This window comes from Nuphar pumila, chromosome 12, assembly GCF_984573655.1.
Source record: "Nuphar pumila chromosome 12, dmNupPumi1.hap1.1, whole genome shotgun sequence".
Classification (NCBI taxonomy): domain Eukaryota; kingdom Viridiplantae; phylum Streptophyta; class Magnoliopsida; order Nymphaeales; family Nymphaeaceae; genus Nuphar; species Nuphar pumila.
In genome coordinates, this window is record NC_143260.1 from 34,203,663 (window position 1) to 34,223,925 (window position 20,263).

The following is a 20,263-nucleotide window of genomic DNA, read 5'->3' on the forward strand; positions in this document are numbered from 1 at the left end:
CGGATTTGGAATATGACCTCCGGTTAGGGAGATATAGCCCTGACAAGTTGGTCCTAATTCGGGTAGCGATTTACAGCGATTTGCTTACTGAATAACACTATTAATCGCTATAGCGATTTGCGAAAGACACTACAAATCGCTATAGCGATTTGCGAAAGAATCTACAAATCGCTATAGCGATTTGCGTAAGAATCTACAAATCGCTATAGCGATTTACGAAAAACACTATAAATCGCTATAGCGATTTGCAATTTGTAGTGTCTTCTGCAAATCGCTATAGCGATTTGTAGTGTCTTCCGAAAATCACTATAACGTTTTGTTGGAGACCTGAAAATACTACAAATTGATATAAGAAAGCCCGATAATACTACAAATCATTGTTGGAAGGCCCAACCGCGCCGGGGGGGAGCCCCCGGACCCCCCTCCTGTAAGGGCAAAAACTCTAAATCAAGCACAGAAGTAGAGAAAGAAGGGAGAGAGAGTGAGAGGGTTGGTGTTCATGGCCTTCTCCAGGAGGAACTCTTTACCTTCATTGATTTCTTCTTTAGAGAGAGAGAGGGTTTTACAGTGTTTTACGAAGAAGTAAGAAGAAGAAGATGACGATGGAGCAATGTAGGATCGTCTGTTGGATGTGCAGAGAAGTAGAGAGAGAAGGGAGAGAGAGTGAGATGATTGATGTTCATGGCCTTCTCCAGGAAGAACTCTTTGCTTCCCTTGATTTCTTCTCTATAGAGAGAGAGAGGGTTTTACAGTGTTTTACGGAGAAAGAAGAAAAAGACTTTGAAGAGTCAACATCATCCTCGACTTTCTGGATAAAGAACATGTTTGTCCTTTTTTTGAACAGAGAAAGAAGAAGACTTTGAAGAGTCAACATCATCCTCGACTTTCTGGATGGAGGACATGTTTGTCCTTTTTTGAACAGAGAAAGAAGAAGGAAGAAGAAGATGACGATGAAGCAATGTAGGATCGTCTGTTGGATGTGCAGAAATGTAAAGAGAGAAGATAGTGAGATGGTTGATGTTCATGGTCTTCTCTAGGAAGAACTTTTTGCTTCCCTTGATTTCTTCTCTATAGAGCGAGAGGGGGTTTTACAGTGTTTTACGGAAAAAGAAGAAGAAGACTTTGAAGAGTCAACATCATCCTCGACTTTTTGGATGAAGAACATGTTTATCTTTTTTTTAAACTGTTTGTTTTTTCTTTTTTAAATGAAAGATATTTTTGTCATTTTCTCAAACCATCAGTTTATGAGAAGAATAGCAAGAAATGGTACTGAAGTCTTTGCAATAACACCAGAGTCCGATGCAAAGTTATGTCAACATACACGGAAATACGAGCCCCGTGTGCTTGTATACCGGGTGCTCATTCAAAGCCCCTAACACAGACGCTGGATTCAGTGAATCATCGGGGGGCGAACATACACCACCCTTCCCAGAGGTAGGAATGGCGCAAAAGAAAATCCATCGAAGGGAGAGGGAGGGAACGATGAGGGAGTGAGGTCCACTCTTCGAATGCTTCCAAGCGACCCGTCTTCCCGTCTCAGAGATGGCACCCGTTCCACCCTCGATCCTCTCCCTCCTCTCCCTCTTCCTTCTCGTATCGCAATCCGTCGCCATCCGGCAAGCTTTCCGGCGAGATCCCGGCCACCCTCAGTGGCACCACGGCGCCTTCCACGACGTCAAGGACGACATCCGGCATGAGCTCCACCGGATGCTTCATACCCGCGCGGAGGTGATCCAGAAACCCTAATTCTTCTCCTCCGATTTTTTTCTGCAGGTTTTCGTTTTGATCGGGCATTTTTCTGTATGTATTTTTTGTTCTTCTTAGAGTTTCCTCAATGGATTTCGACTTCGGAGAATAGTTTCAGTTGTATATTACGCAATTTTCGAAGTTCGTTACTGTAATTGCTGAATCGGAGATCGATGACTCGAGATTCGATTTATAGGGCTTTCTAATTGAAGAATAGTGTTTTTCGTTTTTCTCAGGTCCCGTTTCAAGTCCCGCTGGAGGTCAACGTTGTTCTGGTCGGGTTTAACGGGGACGGAGGGTACAGATACGCGCTGGATGCACATAAACTGGAGGAGTTTCTGAAGATTAGTTTCCCGACGCGTCGGCCTGCCTGTTTGGAGACGGGCGAGCTGCTAGATATTGAGCACCGGATGTTCTACAATGTTTTCCCTGTACGTTGTTGAATATTGCTTGCTTTGTTTAGGATATGAAGGATTCGATGTGTTGTTGGTTAGTTTTCCTTTTGGAGATTCTGATGATGGAGAGCAGTTGAGATTGTGGCATAGTGATGTTTTTGCGCATTGGTTTGATTGAGAATTGGATTTTCTTTGGGTTGCGTCCATGTGATCCTGCGATTGTTTTGATAGGGTTTCGGGTTGGTCGAAATTTGGATTTTCTTTGGGTCATTTGTGTCCGTGTGATCTTGCGATTGTCTTGGTTGGGTTTCGGGTTGGTCAAATTTCTGGCTGTGCGTCCTCACTCTTTAAGCAAGCGTGGCTGTTCACTTTGTCAAGTAAAAGAGTAGGTAGGTGCATACAAATACTTTCCCGTGTTTGTTCTGTTAAAGTGGTGCAGAATCATTGACAATGCATGAAATTGAAAGATGGGTACTAACATTGTGTCTCGTAGGTAGTAGTTTTATCAGAACATGCCCAGATGATAAAAGTCTCACCAATCGATTGCATAATTAAAAGCATTGTTGATCCAAACTATGATTCCGATATGACTTAATATGCTCGGAATGAAAATAGATAGAATGTTCTGTTTTTGCCACATGGACCGGTAATGCAATCTAAATTGAGGAAGTCCTATTGTCTGCTCTAGTGTTTGGTGTCCTAAAGTTTGAGGTGAAATTCAGCTCCCATGCAATCTCTGAGCTTCTGTAGTTGCTTGCCTACTCTGGTGTAGTGTTTGGTGTCCTAAAGTTTGAGGTGAAATTCAGCTCCCATGGAATCTCTGAGCTTCTATAGTTTTATTTCTCCTCTATATCCCAATTTTCAGTTACAAGGTTATCGTTACGTGGCATTTCGATGTGAAATTTGGCTTCCATGTAAAATCTGAGCTTCTGTAGTTTCTTTCTCTATGCTCTAGTGTTTGGTGTCCTAAAGTTCGAGATGAAGTTCGGCTCCATGGAATTTCTGAGTTTCTATAGTTTTATTTCTCCTCTATATCCCAATCTACAGTTACAAGGTTTCAGTATGTGGCATTTCGATGTGAAATTTGGCTTCCATGGAAAATCTGAGCTTCTGTAGTTTATCTCTCTCTGCTCTAGTGTTTGGTGTCCTGAAGTTCGAGGTGAAATTCTTCTCCCATGAAATCTCTGAGCTTCTATAGTTTTATTTCTCCTCTATATCCCAATTTACAGTTACAAGGTTTTGGTATGTGGCATTTTGATGTGAAATTTGGCTTCCATGGAAGCTTCTGTAGTCTCTTTCTCTCTCTCTCTTTCTTTTCCTTAGGTGCTGCAAGTCTGCAACACCTTCATCATCATAATTTAAAATTTGGGAATGTTTAGGTAATGGTAAAATCTATATTTGTTTAGATTTTTCCTGATGCTGAGTTTTTGCCATCTTAAAATGAGCATATATGCCTTGTAAACATTGATGCCAGGTGGGACAGCAAGAACTTATAGCCCTTGAGAAATTATTGAAGGAGGCCATGGTTCCTGCTGGAACTGCAAGAGAGGTAATTATTGTACTTTCATCAAGCTATGCGTTTTTTTCATTTTACATCGGTACTGCTTGGTATAATCTCATAAATGAGGTTGCTGGCACAATTACTGAAGTAAAACCACTGTTCTTTTGCACTCCAGAGTGAATACGGGAGGGAATTACCTGTTTTTGAGGTGGAAGCAACAAAAGTGGAGCCTGTGTTTAAAAAATTATACTCCTTCATGTTTGATCTGGAAAGCATGTCCTCTATGGCTGAGAAGGATCGGCCTGTACCTAGTGTTATATTCATTGTAAATTTTGATAAGGTAAAAGCATGTCTCTACTTTTTTGTGTCCTAAGTTCCAAATTTCCAATATCTAGAATGTGTAATTAGTATAGGATGTAACCCTGTTCTGTCTGCCTTTGATGCTTACCTTGTGAGATAAGATATGCTACTGATGTTTCCTGCTGTTATTTGTTCAGTTGATAAATGTACATTCTGAATAGATTTGAAGCTTTTTGCCTTTATTCTTTTAAGATTGTAGTTATGATAGTTTTGTACTGCTTCTCCTTCTTTTGCAGGTCAGAATGGATCCTAGAAACAAAGACATCAATCTTGACAGGCTAATGTATGATAGAATGAATGAACTCACAGATGAAGAGCTAAAGAAACAAGAGGGTGATTATATTTATCGTTACAGATATAATGGAGGTGGTGCATCTCAAGTTTGGTTGGGTTCTGGCAGGTAAATGTGGTTTGCAATTGCTTGTAACTATAACATGTTTTAGTAATCTTACATAAGGCACATATTAGTCATCATGAGATCTCAACCAGGTTGTGGCAGTGATATGTTGATCCAGCTATTACAGTTTGTTTTTGACACATGGAAAATAACCTTGTGGCCCTTTGGAAATGATATAACAGGAGAAAAGAAATTTAAAAAACTTTGCTCTTTTTCCAATTATGCTACATCTAATTTAAATGATTTTCTATTGATGGGCTGGACCTATTTCTTCTTGAATACCCGATTCAACGCCAATAAATTTCCCATATAGTATTAATCTCCACTTGGTGATAAATAAACCATTTTTACATCTTTTGGTCTCTCATATTCGTAAAGGCAGGATCTCTATTGACCCCCCCAACCCCCGCCTCCCCGCAATCACCAACCCTTGCATAAATAACTAAGGGTGAATAAGTCCAAAATTGATTCCATCAGATATGTCAATTGGATGAATGTGTCTATATTGACCAGGATAATCTCATGTACGAATACTAGCAGTTGGCTCTGTCAATTTCCCAGGGTCCAACAGAGTCAAAGTTACCAAATTATGAACAGTTAGTATCGATATATGCCAAACTTTAGTTTAAATGGTGTAGCTTCTCTTATTTTCTTGGAATAGCATACTCTATGCACAAGGAATATAACTTATATGGGTTGAACTGCTCCCCATATAGTTTCTCAAACCACATTTTTCAAGTGAACCAAAGTCAGTTTTTAATTATCTCGAGTGTGTTACCTAGATTTAGTTTAAATGGTGTAGCTTCTCTTATTTGCTTGGAATAACATAATCTATGATGAATATCGATATGATACGTATTGTTACTATGAGGAATATTGATACGATAAACACTCGTATCGCAAGTACATATCGTATCATACGATCTTAGTTGTCATAGGCGCTAGGCGAAACATAGGCCGTGAGCCCCTTAAAATCATAGGTGAGGCTTTGTAACGACCCCAACTCATACCCCTTAAAAATGCATTTTTTTTAAATCAATTGTGAAAATATTCCCAGAGACCCGGGGCCTGTACCGTTCCACTCCCAATTGGATAGCCAAACACACCACAAGAAATCTTACATTTATCACCCAAAACCATATCAACTAATTATTTATTAATTATGAAAGAAAGAGTATTTAACAATAATTGCAAGAGGCATATCAAGTTATTTTAATGACATAAAAGTAAATAAAAGAAAACTGAGCCACATTGTCTCTCTGTGAACTGTCTAGCAAAAGTGTGACACTCGTAGTTCTCCCAGAAGGTAGTCATTTCACTGATCTCCTGCGACTGCGAAAAACCACAGAAGTAGGGTGTCAGAATCTAAGAAATTCTGCGTACAGGTACCTCTAATGAAATAAATGAGCATAAAGAATACATATAAGATTCATGCAATAACTTAGAGGTATGTCATTATGACAAATTCATAATTCAATTAAACATTGATGCAATAAAGAACAATTATTAAACATTCACTAACATGTAACAATTAAGAGAACAAGTAAACATGCATGATCTAATGCATAACAGGAATATACATGACTTCAGTGCAATGTATAAATAATTTATTATATTTTATTATAGTTTTCATTTTATATGCATGTTCCTATTAAATGCATACAATTTAAGTTCCTCTTTTTAATTACCGTTGCTTGCGGATACACCAAACAAGTACAATTTTCTTAGGTCAAGTAGGGTTCTCAGGGTAACTTGGCACAAAAGTTGTATTTTATTACTGGGTTCCAAACTTAGCCCTCGACCGAATCATCTTCGGAACATTAGACCTCCACATCTAATGTCGGGACACTAAGATTCTTCACATCCAATAATGCTACTTTTTTGGTATACCAAAACAACAACTGTGTCTATATACCACCCACAGGTAAAGTGATAGACTCTCCCTAAAACCGTGGTCAGGAGAAAGAACCTCAATATCGGGTTAAAGGGTAATAAGTAACGCACACGGAGTTTTTGTATCTTCGTGGTCTTCCAAAACCGAATCTCTAAGATGCTCATTCTTTCGATGGAAGATCTCAGAACATATATTAGACAATTCTTATTCATTATCTTTTTATTAAAAACCACTTATTAAGTTTTGCAATTCAGTATGCAAAAGCAAAGTCAAAAACTCGCATCTACCTCTGCGAGAGTCATTACGGGACTCCTGCCCGTGAAAACACATGAAACAATGCAATACAGTGCAATAAAAATAAATATGATTTTTGCGATGCATTTAAAAGTAAATAATGAAGGAGCAAACCATAGCTCGAAGCCCACCGGGCCCACAATGATTCATATTGATTCATCGATGCACCATATGCCAAAAACCATGACAACATGCCATACATGAAATCGATCACATGCTTTCTAAATGCGCAGTCATAGATGCGGATTTCAACTATGCACATGGAACAAGAATGTTTCGAAGCATGTTTATATTCAATTTATATAATAGTGACATGTGCAAGCTTTCATGTAATGCACCTATTCAAGGCAAATATATGCTCCCATTCATTTTGCGTAGTCATGTCAATTGCATGTTTTCATCGTATGCGTATTCAAGTCAATGCATGTTTTCTTCGAGTATGCATATTCATCTAAATGCATCTTTTCATTAAGTGTGCATGTTCTCATCAAATTGCTCTCGCATCAAGTGCCCATACTACTAATGAACTGTTTCTCATAGAAATGAACATCAATGCATATTCTTAGTGCATTCATAACAACACTTGCCTTAAATATATATACACAAACTGTTGCTCATGTTAATACTCAACCCAACGTATGCACATAAAATCTTAACCTTTTTGAATATATCTGTTCCATACAATTCAAATGCAATATATGGAATTTTAACTGGATAGGTAACCCATGTGTAGAAACCCTTTTTTTTTTCTTTAAAAATACTCAACCCAACCAACAACAGATCAGTCGGGGTTTTGTTCTTTTTTTTTGACAACTAGGTCGATTGAGGTCCCAAACAGGCCCAGCCGACTAGGGTCAGCTGGGTCTGGTCTGGGCAGACTTTGGCCGGGCCTGGCAATGGACTGCCAGGCCTATCCCAGTTCGGCCCAAGGGCTGGACTGGGTTCCGCCAGTCCCTGCCAGCCCGGGTTAGCCGAGCCAGCCCAGCCGAATCCATCGGCTGGGCCTGACAGCTCGTGCATCGGCCTAGCTGATGGGCCTGTGTGCTTGCTGTCAGGACTAGGCAGCCCCCCTGACATAGCTGAAACAAAAAAAAAAATATATATATATATATATATTTTAACTTGCAAGGGTCACATTCATATGTGCTTACAAAATAAATCCAAACCAGAGTTGCCAGTCGAGGAAGCGGGAGCGGGAAGTGAGGCACTTCTAAAATTTTAGGAAGCGGGAAGCGCGAGACAACTTACGAGCGAACCAAGAAACGTCTCAGAAGCGACCTAGGAAGCGAATCGTAAGCGACCTAAGAAGCAAAGAAGGAAGCGACATATGATTCAAGTGAGAAGTGAAAGGGAAACGAATAAGAATTGAAAGGGAAGCAAAAATGTAATTATATATTTTTATTTTATCAAAAAATAAGATTTATGTCATCATTGATAAAATAAAACATGTATCTAAGACAATAAATAATAAAGTTGCAATTATCTAACAAATGCATCATATTGCAACTATCAATTACTCCTGGCGATCCGGAGAAGACTTAGCAATCTGTTTCAGTTCATTTTCATTTTTAGATTGTCATTCAATTTGAATTGTAATGTTAACATAGTTGTAAACATTTGTGATATTAATAAATTAAAGTTTTAGATTTAATTTGAATGTATCATGTTCCTTGTGGATTCGATCCGTACTCGCCACATTCGTGGAAAGTCGGTTTTATTACTTGATTGATCATTTTTCAAAACGCTTTCAACGATAAAATAAGGTTTTAAAATAACCTTCACAAAAAGAACCATCACCTATGTCACATGGGTGCGGGTGCGGGTGCGGGGATGCGACACTTTCAAAAAACCCGAGTGCGGGGGTGCGGCAAAAAAAATAAAATAAATAAATAAATTATATATATATATATAGTTCAAAAGTTGGACATAAATGACCCTAGGTGCGTTGACTGTACCCAGGGTCAGGTTGACCGCATCGGGTGCGGGTATGACACCTAGTTGGAGAATCCCTGTATTAAAAAAAAATTCTTGGCATTTTTTTTAAGTCCGAAAAATTGGACCAAAATGACCCTGGATGCGTTGACCGCACCTAGGGTTGGGTTGACCGCACCCGGTGCCGCACCTGCACCCGTGTCACGTCGATGCGGGTATGGCACCCTGCTAGTTGAATCCCTGTGACATAGTCCATAACAGGTTTTTCATCACTATCAATCAATCAAAGCACACCAATCAAAGGGGCTATTGTTTTCAGAGCACGACTCACTCCCTTCCAAAATTTTGAATTCAAAATCATGCTTTCACATATTTTACCAACCAACTGACGTTTTTGAGAAACTACTTTTTGCCCAATCATCTCTAATAAACATGAACCTTAGGTCTTTTTGCAATTATATATGCTTTCTAGAGTAAAAAATCTAGTAGCAAATCTCGTCACTATCGACCTAGACCTATGTAAGTCTCTTTGTGTGTGTGCTCTCATCATACTCAACACTTGAGTATGTTTGTATATGAATAGTACTAATTGCCTTGCTTTTTTAAAAATGTCTAACTCTTTCAATTCTCCTATATCTTCCAACATCATATCTATACTATGTGCAACACAAGGAGTCTAAAATAAATGTTTTTTATTATCCGTCAACAACTTACCTGCTTTGACGTAGTTGGAGGCATTATCGGTAACAACTTGAACCACATTCTTCTCCCCAACTTCTTCAACAATATCATTAAACATTGCAAAAAATAAATTTGCATATTTTACTTCATTTGATGCATCAACCGATTTCAAAAACATTGTTCCCAAAGGAAAAAAAATTAATATGTACACTATTTTTTATCAGTTCAGCCATCTAACATTATGCTATATTCATATTTGGACCAATGCACTTTGTATTGGTCCAAAAACTCTTTCGTTTTCTTCAATTCTTTATTCAAAAGTGATTCTCGCAGCTCATGATATGATAAAGGCTTCATCTCTGGTTCAAATTGGCATATAACTTCAATTATATTATAAAATGAAGGCAATTTCGTTGTATTAAAAGGTATTCGACCGTCATAAAACCACCTACTAATGTACTTGCACACTGTTTCCCTTTCTTACTTTTTGAAATGATTTTTTAGCATGGTTTATTTGTTTGCTTGTTTTTATTTCTCTACTGGATTACTTCGAAAGTATAGATCCATAAGCCCTTTTGCCTATGGTGGTCTCAGGCCGAATGTACTACTTGGCTGCCCCTCCGTCTGCAAAACTGTAGCATGTCCTTCACCAGTTCACTTCTTTCATATATATATATTAATTGATTCTTTCTTATTTTTTTTATCTTTCTTCTTCTTTGATTCTTCCATGTACTTAGAAAGTACTTGCTTGATTTCTGCCATTGTTTTATCACAAGCCTTCACATTTCTTCCAATCCCAAGTAGATGCTACTTTATTCTATATATGCATCCTTTATAAGTTGATCCACATTCAAGGCACATCACAGAATTCGAATCTTGTTTGTCCTTAATATAGGCCACTTCCATGTTGGATCACTTGATTTTCGCTTGAAGTTTTACATATTATCCAAATTTGAAAATGTCGGGCTTGGAGTGGACCCACTAGCACTTGTAGAAGAAACCCCTTCCATTGTTGTTCTAAAAAATGATAAGAATCTAAAAAAAAGAAACAAGTTCGCTAAATTAAAAAGGGTAAGCAAGTATGCAACAATTAACATAAACTCAAAATATGAATTAATCTTTTCATAGAAACATACATTGACACATATATAAATATAGAATATATTACATAAGTAATAGTCTAAACATGCTTTTGAATTTTTATAGAAAAATTCACAAAAACAAATAAAAATTAAGAAAGCATTAACAGCATGTTAATAAAATTAATATTTCTCCCAAAACATACAGTAATGTAATATTCAGTAGTTTATCAGATGCTCAATGAAAAATTCACACCTAACATCTAACACTTCCAAAAAGTGAACACCCACTAAAATCTGCAGGACCTTTCCATCTCAACAGAACATTTAACACCTCCAAAATACACTACTAGTATGATAATATCAAATATTAACACCCTTGATTCTACATATATATGTGACTTCCATTCAAGAATCAATGTATGTGTAGATATTTCACAAGTGCATGACAAATGGAGCACTAAACTGACATCTTAATGAAAAAGTTGATCAGCTGCGGGAAACCAGTATCTTTTGCCGAAAAAAAAGAACAAATGGTTAACTAATAGCAACTAACATACAAGATAACAATAAGGAACCAGCACTATCAGTAATAACATTCATTCCTTTGTTCAATGTTTTCACAAACATCACCCAAAAAAAATCATTATCAGAAAAGTTGAGTAAAAGAACAAAGAATCCTATGATTTGCCACTTAAAGTTGCAAAGGAGATAACTATAACAACAACTATAATAACATATTATCTTGTGAGATATGCATGTCATTTATTAGCATATTATCTAACACCTAACATCTAACATCTAACACCTCCAAAAAGTGAACACCCACTAAGAAGCTGCATGGCCTTTCCATCTCATCAGAACATCTAACACCTCCAAAATACACTACTAGCATCAACAAGCGAGAAAAAAACGTTAAAAGTGAGGGGAAATCAATTTAAGAATCAAATGAAGAAGTGGGCATACAGCTAAAGAGGAGCAGACTTCTTATAGCTTCCCCTTATCTTGAGGGTGCAAGGAGTTTGTGGCTTTTGAAATTTGCTTTTTTATGTAACAAGAATCTTTTAGTAACTATGTTTGGTACTAATACAGGTATATAACTAATTAACTACTCAGCAAAACTACTAAGCAAAAACCACTCATTTTCATTTGTTTTTTGTAAATCTAACCCTATCAATGTGAGTAATGTAATCTTTTTTTATAGGAAATAGGTTTTGAATCATGTGATTGCAACATGTTAGCAGGTTTTTTTAGAGCTTCAAAAAATCAATGGCGAAAATTGTGCATAAACTTCATGATTCAAAAACTCATGTACTTGCGCCTTTAAAAAAAACTCACGTACTTACACTGAAAAGCATGATCTAGGGCCTGATCCGTATGGCAAAGACCTGTTGAAGAGATATATGCGGTCAGATTGAGTCGTTATAACTTTTTTTTAAGACAAAAAACCCATATTGAAGCAAAAAAAATCCTGCCTGCCTTACATTTTTCAATAAACAAGAGAGAGAGAGAGAGAGAGAGAGAGAGAGAGAGGTACCCGTACTTGTAGAGGCCAGAGGGAGGAGAGCTTCTTATTCTTTTTCTCTGCTTTAGTGAGGCTGCGAGAGAGAACCGAGAGATGTAAAATGGGAGTAAAAAGGGAAAAAGAGACCCTTTTTCCCCTTTTATACATGTTGACAATAGTTCACGAAAAAAAAAACTAAGACCGACCTAGGCTTACACCTAGGCATAAATATGAGGTCTCACCGCCCAAACCTTATCGCCTAGGCGGTGGGGCTGTGCCTAGGCGCCACCTTTGACAACTAATCATACGATACGTGCATGTATCGTACGATATGACCTGTATCGTATGGTACAATATTGACACGATACGGGCCGTATCGTACGGTACAATATTGACACAATTAAAAAAAGGCCGAATCATCCTTTTGCCTTTTTGGATTTTAAAGACCTATAGAGGGCTGACTCCCTCATTTGCGTAGAGGCCATTAGAGGGGTATTCACTCACCCTAGAAGTCATCAGAGCGATTTAGGAGCCGATCTATGCACAAGAGAGAGGGATTTTGCGGTTTGCTCTAGTAAGAGTGCATTTTTACCATTTTTCACTAAATGTAGTAGATTAAAGTAAAAAATCTCTTAGTATTATGAGTAATATTACAAAACTACCTTTCATTTTTTTTTGCCTCGGGGGGCGCTGCCCATTGTAACCCCTCGCAAAGTTAGATATGCGAAAATTAGAGATTTATATCAAGGTAGAAATCATGCTCCACACTCAAACATAGCATCAGATGATCCGGCTTGACAATGGGGCACTCAAGTAATGAGTGGAAACCGATTGAAAATCGAGTGCAACTATTGCCATAATATATTTATTTATGTAATATGAAAGTATGAGTCTTGTGACATGTTCTTAATTGCAAGATGTTTAATATTTTGCATTGTTCTTGTGAGATAGTTGATGTTTGATGATGTCTTATGCAGCTCATAGAGACATAAATGGTTCATATGTGATTTTATGGTTGTATTTTGTGCAATTCATCATCGTTTCATGTGTTATCATTTTTTTTAAATTTTTTGCTAATTTTTTTCTGAATTTTCATGATTTTTTTTAGATTTTTTGAAAAAAATGTGTTAAAAAATTATAATTTTTTACGATACGATACGTATCTTATTTTGGGTCCGACCGATACGGGTAACGATACAATACTTACAACCTTGCTCTATGCACAAGGGATAACTTGTATCGGTTGAAATATGCAAATATGTTACTATTAATAATGGTGTAACCGTGTAAGTGATCTAATGGTTTTGATTGGACCATAAACCATGATAATTCTTTAGGGTGCGGGAGAGCTGCTGTTGAGTCATTTACACAAATCCACCTATCCTACTTCCAGAAAGTATCAATGTGTAATTAACTAAGCAAGCATCAGTTGCATCTTCACTAGGTGTTGGCTACAGTTCATGTTGATGGAGAACGACACTAATGATCAACATTAGTCCCAATTTTTATCATTACTGAGAGGGATGAAAACATTGATCTTCTGGTTGACTGTGTTAAAATGTATACTCAAAAACATTATTGTAAGTATAAATATATATACTTATATAAATAGAGATACGTATACATATGTTATATGTATACGTATCTCTATATATAAGTATATATATTTATACATTTTTTTCTCCTTTTACCCGAAAAGGGTATTTTAGTCCTTTTACATTTTGCGCATATTCCATTTGGAATATGCTGTAATTTTTCTTTTTATTTTTTATTTTTCCTTTTTTGTTTTTCCAAAAAGGAGCATTGGGGGTCTCCCCAATAGAGTCGTTGGGGAGCCCCCAACGGTCACAATTGTGACCGTTGGGAGCTCCTTAACGACTCCTTTGGGGAGCCCCCTCTAGCCCCTCTTTTCTCTTGTATAAATAGGGGTGTTCCCCCTTGTTGTAAAATAAGCTTGCGAGACAAGCATTCGGTTCTTTCTATAAAATACATGCCATTGTGCATGTTTATTATTTTTACGCTTTTGCGTATTTTGTTCAAGTGTTGTGAGAGTGCCTTCGTGTACATCTTTTCTATATTATTTGTGCTCGTATGCGTATTGTCTTTTCATAGACAATTTTACATGGTATCAGAGCAAGGTTGATTATTGAAGATCGTGGGATTCTCTTTTTTTCGAGTGCCTCGAAAAACGTGCCTTCCGATCTTTGAAGTTTGAAGTGGTGGATCTTTCTTTTCAAATATTTTAGAAGAATCTTGTGCAAAGTTGGTGTTGGAAATATTGTGTTGGTACGCTTTTTTTTCTATCTCTTTTCTCTCTAATGGGCGAAAAAGAGTCCCATTTTGCTCTTGGTTTCAAATTAAATGGGTCCAACTATCATGTTTGGGCCGGAAATATGGAGGCCCATATAAAAGGGAAAGGCCTATGGAGATATGTTCTTGGCACAATTCCGGAACCGGAACCCAAGATTACCATAGTAAATGGAGGCGAAATCAAGATTCTTGAGGGAGAAGAAAGAACCAAAGCTCTTAAAGAATACTCCAAGAAACACGATGAATGGGAAATGAAGAATTTCAAGATTCTTTCATGGTTCTTCTCATCCGTGGAAACCAAGATTAATGCCAACATTATTAAATTCAAAAAGGCATCGGAAGCTTGGCATTATCTTGAAAAAATGTACACCTCAAGGGATCTCTCTTATAAGTACTACCTTCAAAAGAAGGCCATCTCTTCTCTCATCTTTCTCTCCTCATTTTCTTGAAGATGTTCTCACCAAGTTAAGTGGTGAAGAGACTCGTATGAATTTATGTAAACAAGGATCAAATGTCCTTGCGGTCCCTTGTAATATTGAAGAACATAGTGAGGTCAATGCCGTATCAAGACCCGAAAACAATGTAAGAACCTATCGTCCCCCTCACTTTAAATTTCAAAATCAAGGTGAAAATAGTGGTCAAAGAGGAAGAATGGACTATAGCAAAACTATTTGTGATTTTTGTAAAGAACCGGGGCACATCAAACCCGTATGTCCTAAATGGAAGAAACTTCTAGCTATGGCTACCACTGGTGTACCGCAGAAGGATGAGGCATCTTCGAGTGGGACCCTTTCTATAAATCAAATAGTGGAAGCTCTTCAACCTCTCCTCAAGGGATCTACCTCCGGTGCGGCCTTATCCACTTCTTCCTCTCCAGGTAAAATCTCTTGGCTTTTGGACTCTGGTGCATCCTTTCATATGTCCCCAAACATTTTTTCTCTTTCCGATTATTTGAAAAATGGTTCCCCATCTTATGTCTCCACTGCTGATGGAACCTCTCTTGAAATTAAAGGAATAGGTAATTTTGAAACTCAAGAATTTTCTATTTCAAAAATCAGATTTATACCTAAACTTAACTTAAACCTCCTCTATGTTTCTCAACTCATGGACCATGGCTGCGATATTAAATTCTCTTGTGATAAATGCTTAATACAGGATCGCCAGTCCGGGAAATTGATTGGGGAAGACTTTAGAAGAGGAGATCTATACTATATGGAATCTCTTCAAGTTCCAAAAGTTTTGTGTAATGTTGCCCGACATAAAGATATAAATGTGTGGCACAAAAGACTTGGTCATCCTAATATCACCAAGTTATCATATTTACATTTTGCAAAAGACCTATGTAAAAGCTCTTTTTCTTGTAATGACTGCATTCTCGGAAAAATGCGAAGCTTACCTTTTGAGCAAAGAACTATGTTCTCTTCTAAAACTTTCGAAATTGTTCATTCAGATGTTTGGGGACCTGCACCTGTTGTTTCAAAAGGAGGTTTTTCTTATTACGTAATATTTGTGGATGATTTTTCCAGATACTCGTGGATATATTTTCTTAAGTTTAAACATGAAGTGTTTTCATGTTTTAAAAATTTTCACTCAATGATTAAGAATCAATTCAACAGCAACATAAAGATTTTTAGAAGTGACTCTGGGGGAGAATATCTCTCCAATCAATTTAAGGTATATCTTGAGGATCACGGTATTATTCACCAAAGGTCTTGTCCTAAAACACCTCAACAGAATGGGTTGGCTGAAAGAAAACATAGGCACATTATTGAGACCACTAAGACTCTTCTTATATCTCAAAATATTCCTAAAAACTTTTGGGCTGAAGCAGCCCTTGCTTTTGTTTATTTGATAAATCGCCTACCATCTAGGTTATTAAGTAAAATATCTCCCTTTGAGATATTACATAAGCTTGAACCTGATTATAATAGGTTAAGAGTCTTCGGATGTAAGTGTTTCATGCTTACGGATAAGAATGACAGGCTTTCTCCCAAGGCTATTCCTTGTGCTTTTCTTGGTTATTCCGAAACTCAAAAAGGTTTTCGTTGTTATAACCTTCGAGAGGATAAGCTATATGTCTCTAGAAATGTAACTTTTTTAGAAAATGAGAGTGGTTTTGAAAAAAATGTTTCTCAACAAGAAAATTTTGATTGCTCCTTATTCGACTTATTATCTAGTAATGATGACATATCCAGTGATGATGATGTATCATTAAACCAGGATGAGGAAAATGATGAAAATATTGGTGAACATAGTTCACTCAATGATCCAGAAAGTAGAGTTCCAAGTGAACCTATAACCTACTCTCGTAGAAACCAAGACACTTTTAGAAGTGCTATTGATCAATATAGTGAGCTTTCGACCCCTCTTGACCATAGAAGATCTGAAAGGAATAGAAGACCTCCAACTCGCTTTGTATCGTTTGATTCTTTTTCACCCCGATATAGGGCTTGTCTTAGTGCCATTCATTCTTATTTCGAACCAAGAAATTTTGAAGAAGCTAAAAAATGTATAGAATGGCAAGAAGCCATGCAAAGTGAACTTAATACTCTTAAAAGGGCAGAAACTTGGGATTTTCAAACTCTACCTATAGGAAAGAAAACTATAGGTTGTCGATGGGTTTTTAAAGTTAAAACTAAGAGTGATGGTTCTCTAGAAAGGTATAAAGCTCGCTTAGTTGCAAAAGGGTATGGGCAAGAGTATGAAATTGATTACGAAGAAACCTTTGCCCCTGTAGCTCGGATGGTTACCGTTAGGTGTCTTATTACTATTGCATCTATTAAAAATTGGAACATTTTTCAAATGGATGTTAAAAATGCCTTTTTAAATGGTGATCTTAACGAAGAAGTATATATGGATGCCCCACCAAGCATGATAATTCCTAAAGATAAAGTTCTTCGTCTTCGTAAGGCTCTCTATGGTTTAAAGCAGGCCCCCAAAGCCTGGTATGATAGATTTACCAGTGTAATGTTGGAAAATGGTTTTTCATCATGTTATACTGACACTGCTTTGTTTACTAGAAAATCTAATGCAGGGATTGTAATTTTGTTACTCTACGTTGATGACATGTTAATAACAGGTGATGATGTTCAAGGAGTCAAGGGTATTAAGTCCGTCTTGACTTCAAAATTTGAGATGTCAGACTTAGGTTTTCTGACATATTTTCTTGGAATTGAGGTTGCCTATTCGCAACGTGGTTATTTTCTATCTCAGTCTAAACTTGCTTGTGAGATTATTGACAAATCCGGGATTTCGGATGACAAAGTATGCGAAACTCCTGAAGTTGTGGGAGCAAAAATGAAAATTGACGATGGTGTTCCCTTAACCGATCCTACCCCTTACAGGCAGTTGGTAGGTTCATTAATGTATCTTAGCATTACTCGACCTGACTTGTCTCATGCTATTCACATTGCCAGTCAGTTTCAGCACGCTCCCACAACCGTTCATATGAGTGTTGTTCTTCGCATCATCAGATACTTGAAGGGTACAGTAAATAAGGGAGTATTTCTATCTTCTTCTTCTGATTTAAAATTACTTGCTTATACCGACTCAGATTGGGGAGGTGATCCTAGTAACCGTCACTCCACCACTGGTTTTTGTATTTTCTTAGGAGAATCTTTGATCTCGTGGCGATGTAAAAAGCAACAGAAGGTCTCCTTATCATCCACTGAAGCCAAATACAGAGCCATGACATCCACCACCATGAAAATAGTTTGGATTCGACGTCTTTTGAAAGATATGGGAGTAATTGTCAAAGAACCAACAAAGCTATGCTGTGACAATAAAAGTGCAATCTACATTGCCAAAAACCACACATTTCACGAGCGAACAAAGCATATAGAGATGGACTGCCATTATGTCAGGGAAGAATACTTGAAGAAGGTCATTGATCTACCATACGTGACGTCTGAGTATCAACTTGCGGACTTCTTCACAAAAGCTCTTTGTTCGCCTAGATTTCATTTCCTTGACAAACTTGCGGTTATCACACCGTAAGTTTGAGGGGGGGTGTTAAAATGTATACTCAAAAACATTATTGTAAGTATAAATATATATACTTATATAAATAGAGATACATATACATATGTTATATGTATACATATCTCTATATATAAGTATATATATTTATACATTTTTTTCTCCTTTTACCCGAAAAGGGTATTTTAGTCCTTTTACATTTTGCGCATATTCCATTTGGAATATGCTGTAATTTTTCCTTTTATTTTTAATTCTTTTTATTTTTTATTTTTCCTTTTTTGTTTTTCCAAAAAGGAGCATTGGGGGTCTCCCCAATAGAGTCGTTGGGGGGCCAACGGTCACAATTGTGACCATTGGGAGCTCCCCAACGACTCCTTTGGGGAGCCCCCTCTAGCCCCTCTTCTCTCTTGTATAAATAGGGGTGTTCCCCCTTGTTGTAAAATAAGCTTGAGAGACTCAAGCATTCGGTTCTTTCTATAAAATACATGCCATTGTGCATGTTTATTATTTTTACGCTTTTGCGTATTTTGTTCAAGTGTTGTGAGAGTGCCTTCGTGTACATCTTTTCTATATTATTTGTGCTCGTATGCGTATTGTCTTTTCATAGACAATTTTACAGACTGTATAACCAAATTGAAGAGGGTACCATGAATACTCATATCTTGAGTCATCCTGCAAAGTCTGGACCAATGATCTTCAGTTTCCCAATTTATTCATGCACTCTGTTTATTTTTGTCACTATTGAACATCTGCATTCACCATCCATGCTCTTATCCACAATTCTGTGTGAATGGTTTTGTTATAGAAACAAAATATTATACTCGGTGGATGAACAATCACAGGTTTAGAGGTAGAGATCTTCTGGTGCCTTATCTCTGTATGTTGGTGTGTGTATGCATATCAGCTGTTTCATGAGATGGGTTCATTAGAGAAGTTCTTAATATCTTTCTCTTCCAATTATTCTTGTTTCCAATATGGTGCCTTATCCTCAATTTGCTTTTGATAATGTTGCTGTCTAATGGGGGATGTTTATGTGTGGAACTTCCATTTTCTTGAAGAGTTTATGGCTGAACTGATGATGAGACATTCCTACCTTTCACTGTAATAGAAAAGGCAGAAGAGACTGAATGTCAGTAAGCCAAAGGGTTGCAATATAGCATCATTAAGGGGCTTGGTTTTAGGTTGTTTTTGGGTGGTGGGTTCAGTCAGTGATTCTGGAGAAAAGGAATAAGAATACTTACACAGAGAAATCATTGAATGCAAGAGACATATCCAATCAAGTTGTTGGGGACAGGGCTAAGGTGCTACCTCTCCTATGTGGTGAACTTTGCTTGGGATATGTTTGGGCATATATGTTTTTTTGCAGCTTTTCATTAATGGAATGTAATGAAATTGTTTGATTGATCATTTTGGTTCTACATTAGTTGACCTTTTTATTGGTTTTCTCAAACTTAATTGAATTCCTAATGTTCTGTTTTGAGGGAAATATCTAATATCATCACCTATGACACCTAATGATTATACTCTTGAGTGAACCTGGAGTCACTTTATGGTTCATAAAGTCTTGTGGAAATTTCTCTTTTCGGTTTCTTCATTGTGTTCATGCTTCCAGCTGCCACCTTTAGCCAAGTCCATAGGTGTGTGTGTGTGTGTGTGTGTGTGTGTGGATGCATGTGACTGACATGGGCTGAAGTTTGAACATCCTTGTCCTTTGTTTTTCCACGACTCATAACTTCAATGATATCCCTTGTTCTTCTATTGTAAATTGTAATACATGTTTTTTGTGTCTTTTATGTTTTTGTAATTTTGGAAATTGAAAGTTTTATACACTATGCAGATATGTTGTGATCGACCTTTCAGCAGGCCCTTGCACATATGGAAAGATAGAAACTGAAGAAGGAAGTGTCAGTTATAAGACAATTCCTAGGCTACGAAATTTGATTTTTCCAAGGGACCAACTTGTGAGCGTTAGTTCTACTCAGGATGTCTTTGTTGGACAGCTGGCAGCTCTGGTTTCAACCACCATTGAGCATGTTATGGCACCAGATGTTCGGTAATTTTCTTTGGTCTTTCTTTTTCTGCAGCTGTCTGCATACTGTAGCTTTTGTAGATGGTATTTTAGTTTATAGAGCACTCTTAAGCACTATTCTTTGGGTGGTTTAATCTAAAAGGATGATGATCCTTGAGAATGC

General features: G+C 37.3%; 1 protein-coding gene across 2 annotated transcripts in view; it reads left to right on the forward strand.

The window, feature by feature from the left end:
- Window positions 1-1,401: 1,401 nt before the first annotated feature.
- LOC149820638 (uncharacterized) overlaps window positions 1,402-20,263 on the forward strand; it is a 65,896-nt gene continuing 47,034 nt past the window's right edge. For both annotated transcript variants that reach the window (XM_089983816.1, XM_089983815.1), the window contains exons 1-6: window positions 1,402-1,728; window positions 1,983-2,177; window positions 3,616-3,690; window positions 3,818-3,982; window positions 4,239-4,402; window positions 19,909-20,124. In XM_089983816.1, coding sequence (XP_089839942.1) covers window positions 1,543-1,728; window positions 1,983-2,177; window positions 3,616-3,690; window positions 3,818-3,982; window positions 4,239-4,402; window positions 19,909-20,124 — 1,001 coding nt within the window. In that variant the 5' untranslated portion in view covers window positions 1,402-1,542. The remainder of the gene's footprint in view (window positions 1,729-1,982; window positions 2,178-3,615; window positions 3,691-3,817; window positions 3,983-4,238; window positions 4,403-19,908; window positions 20,125-20,263) is intronic.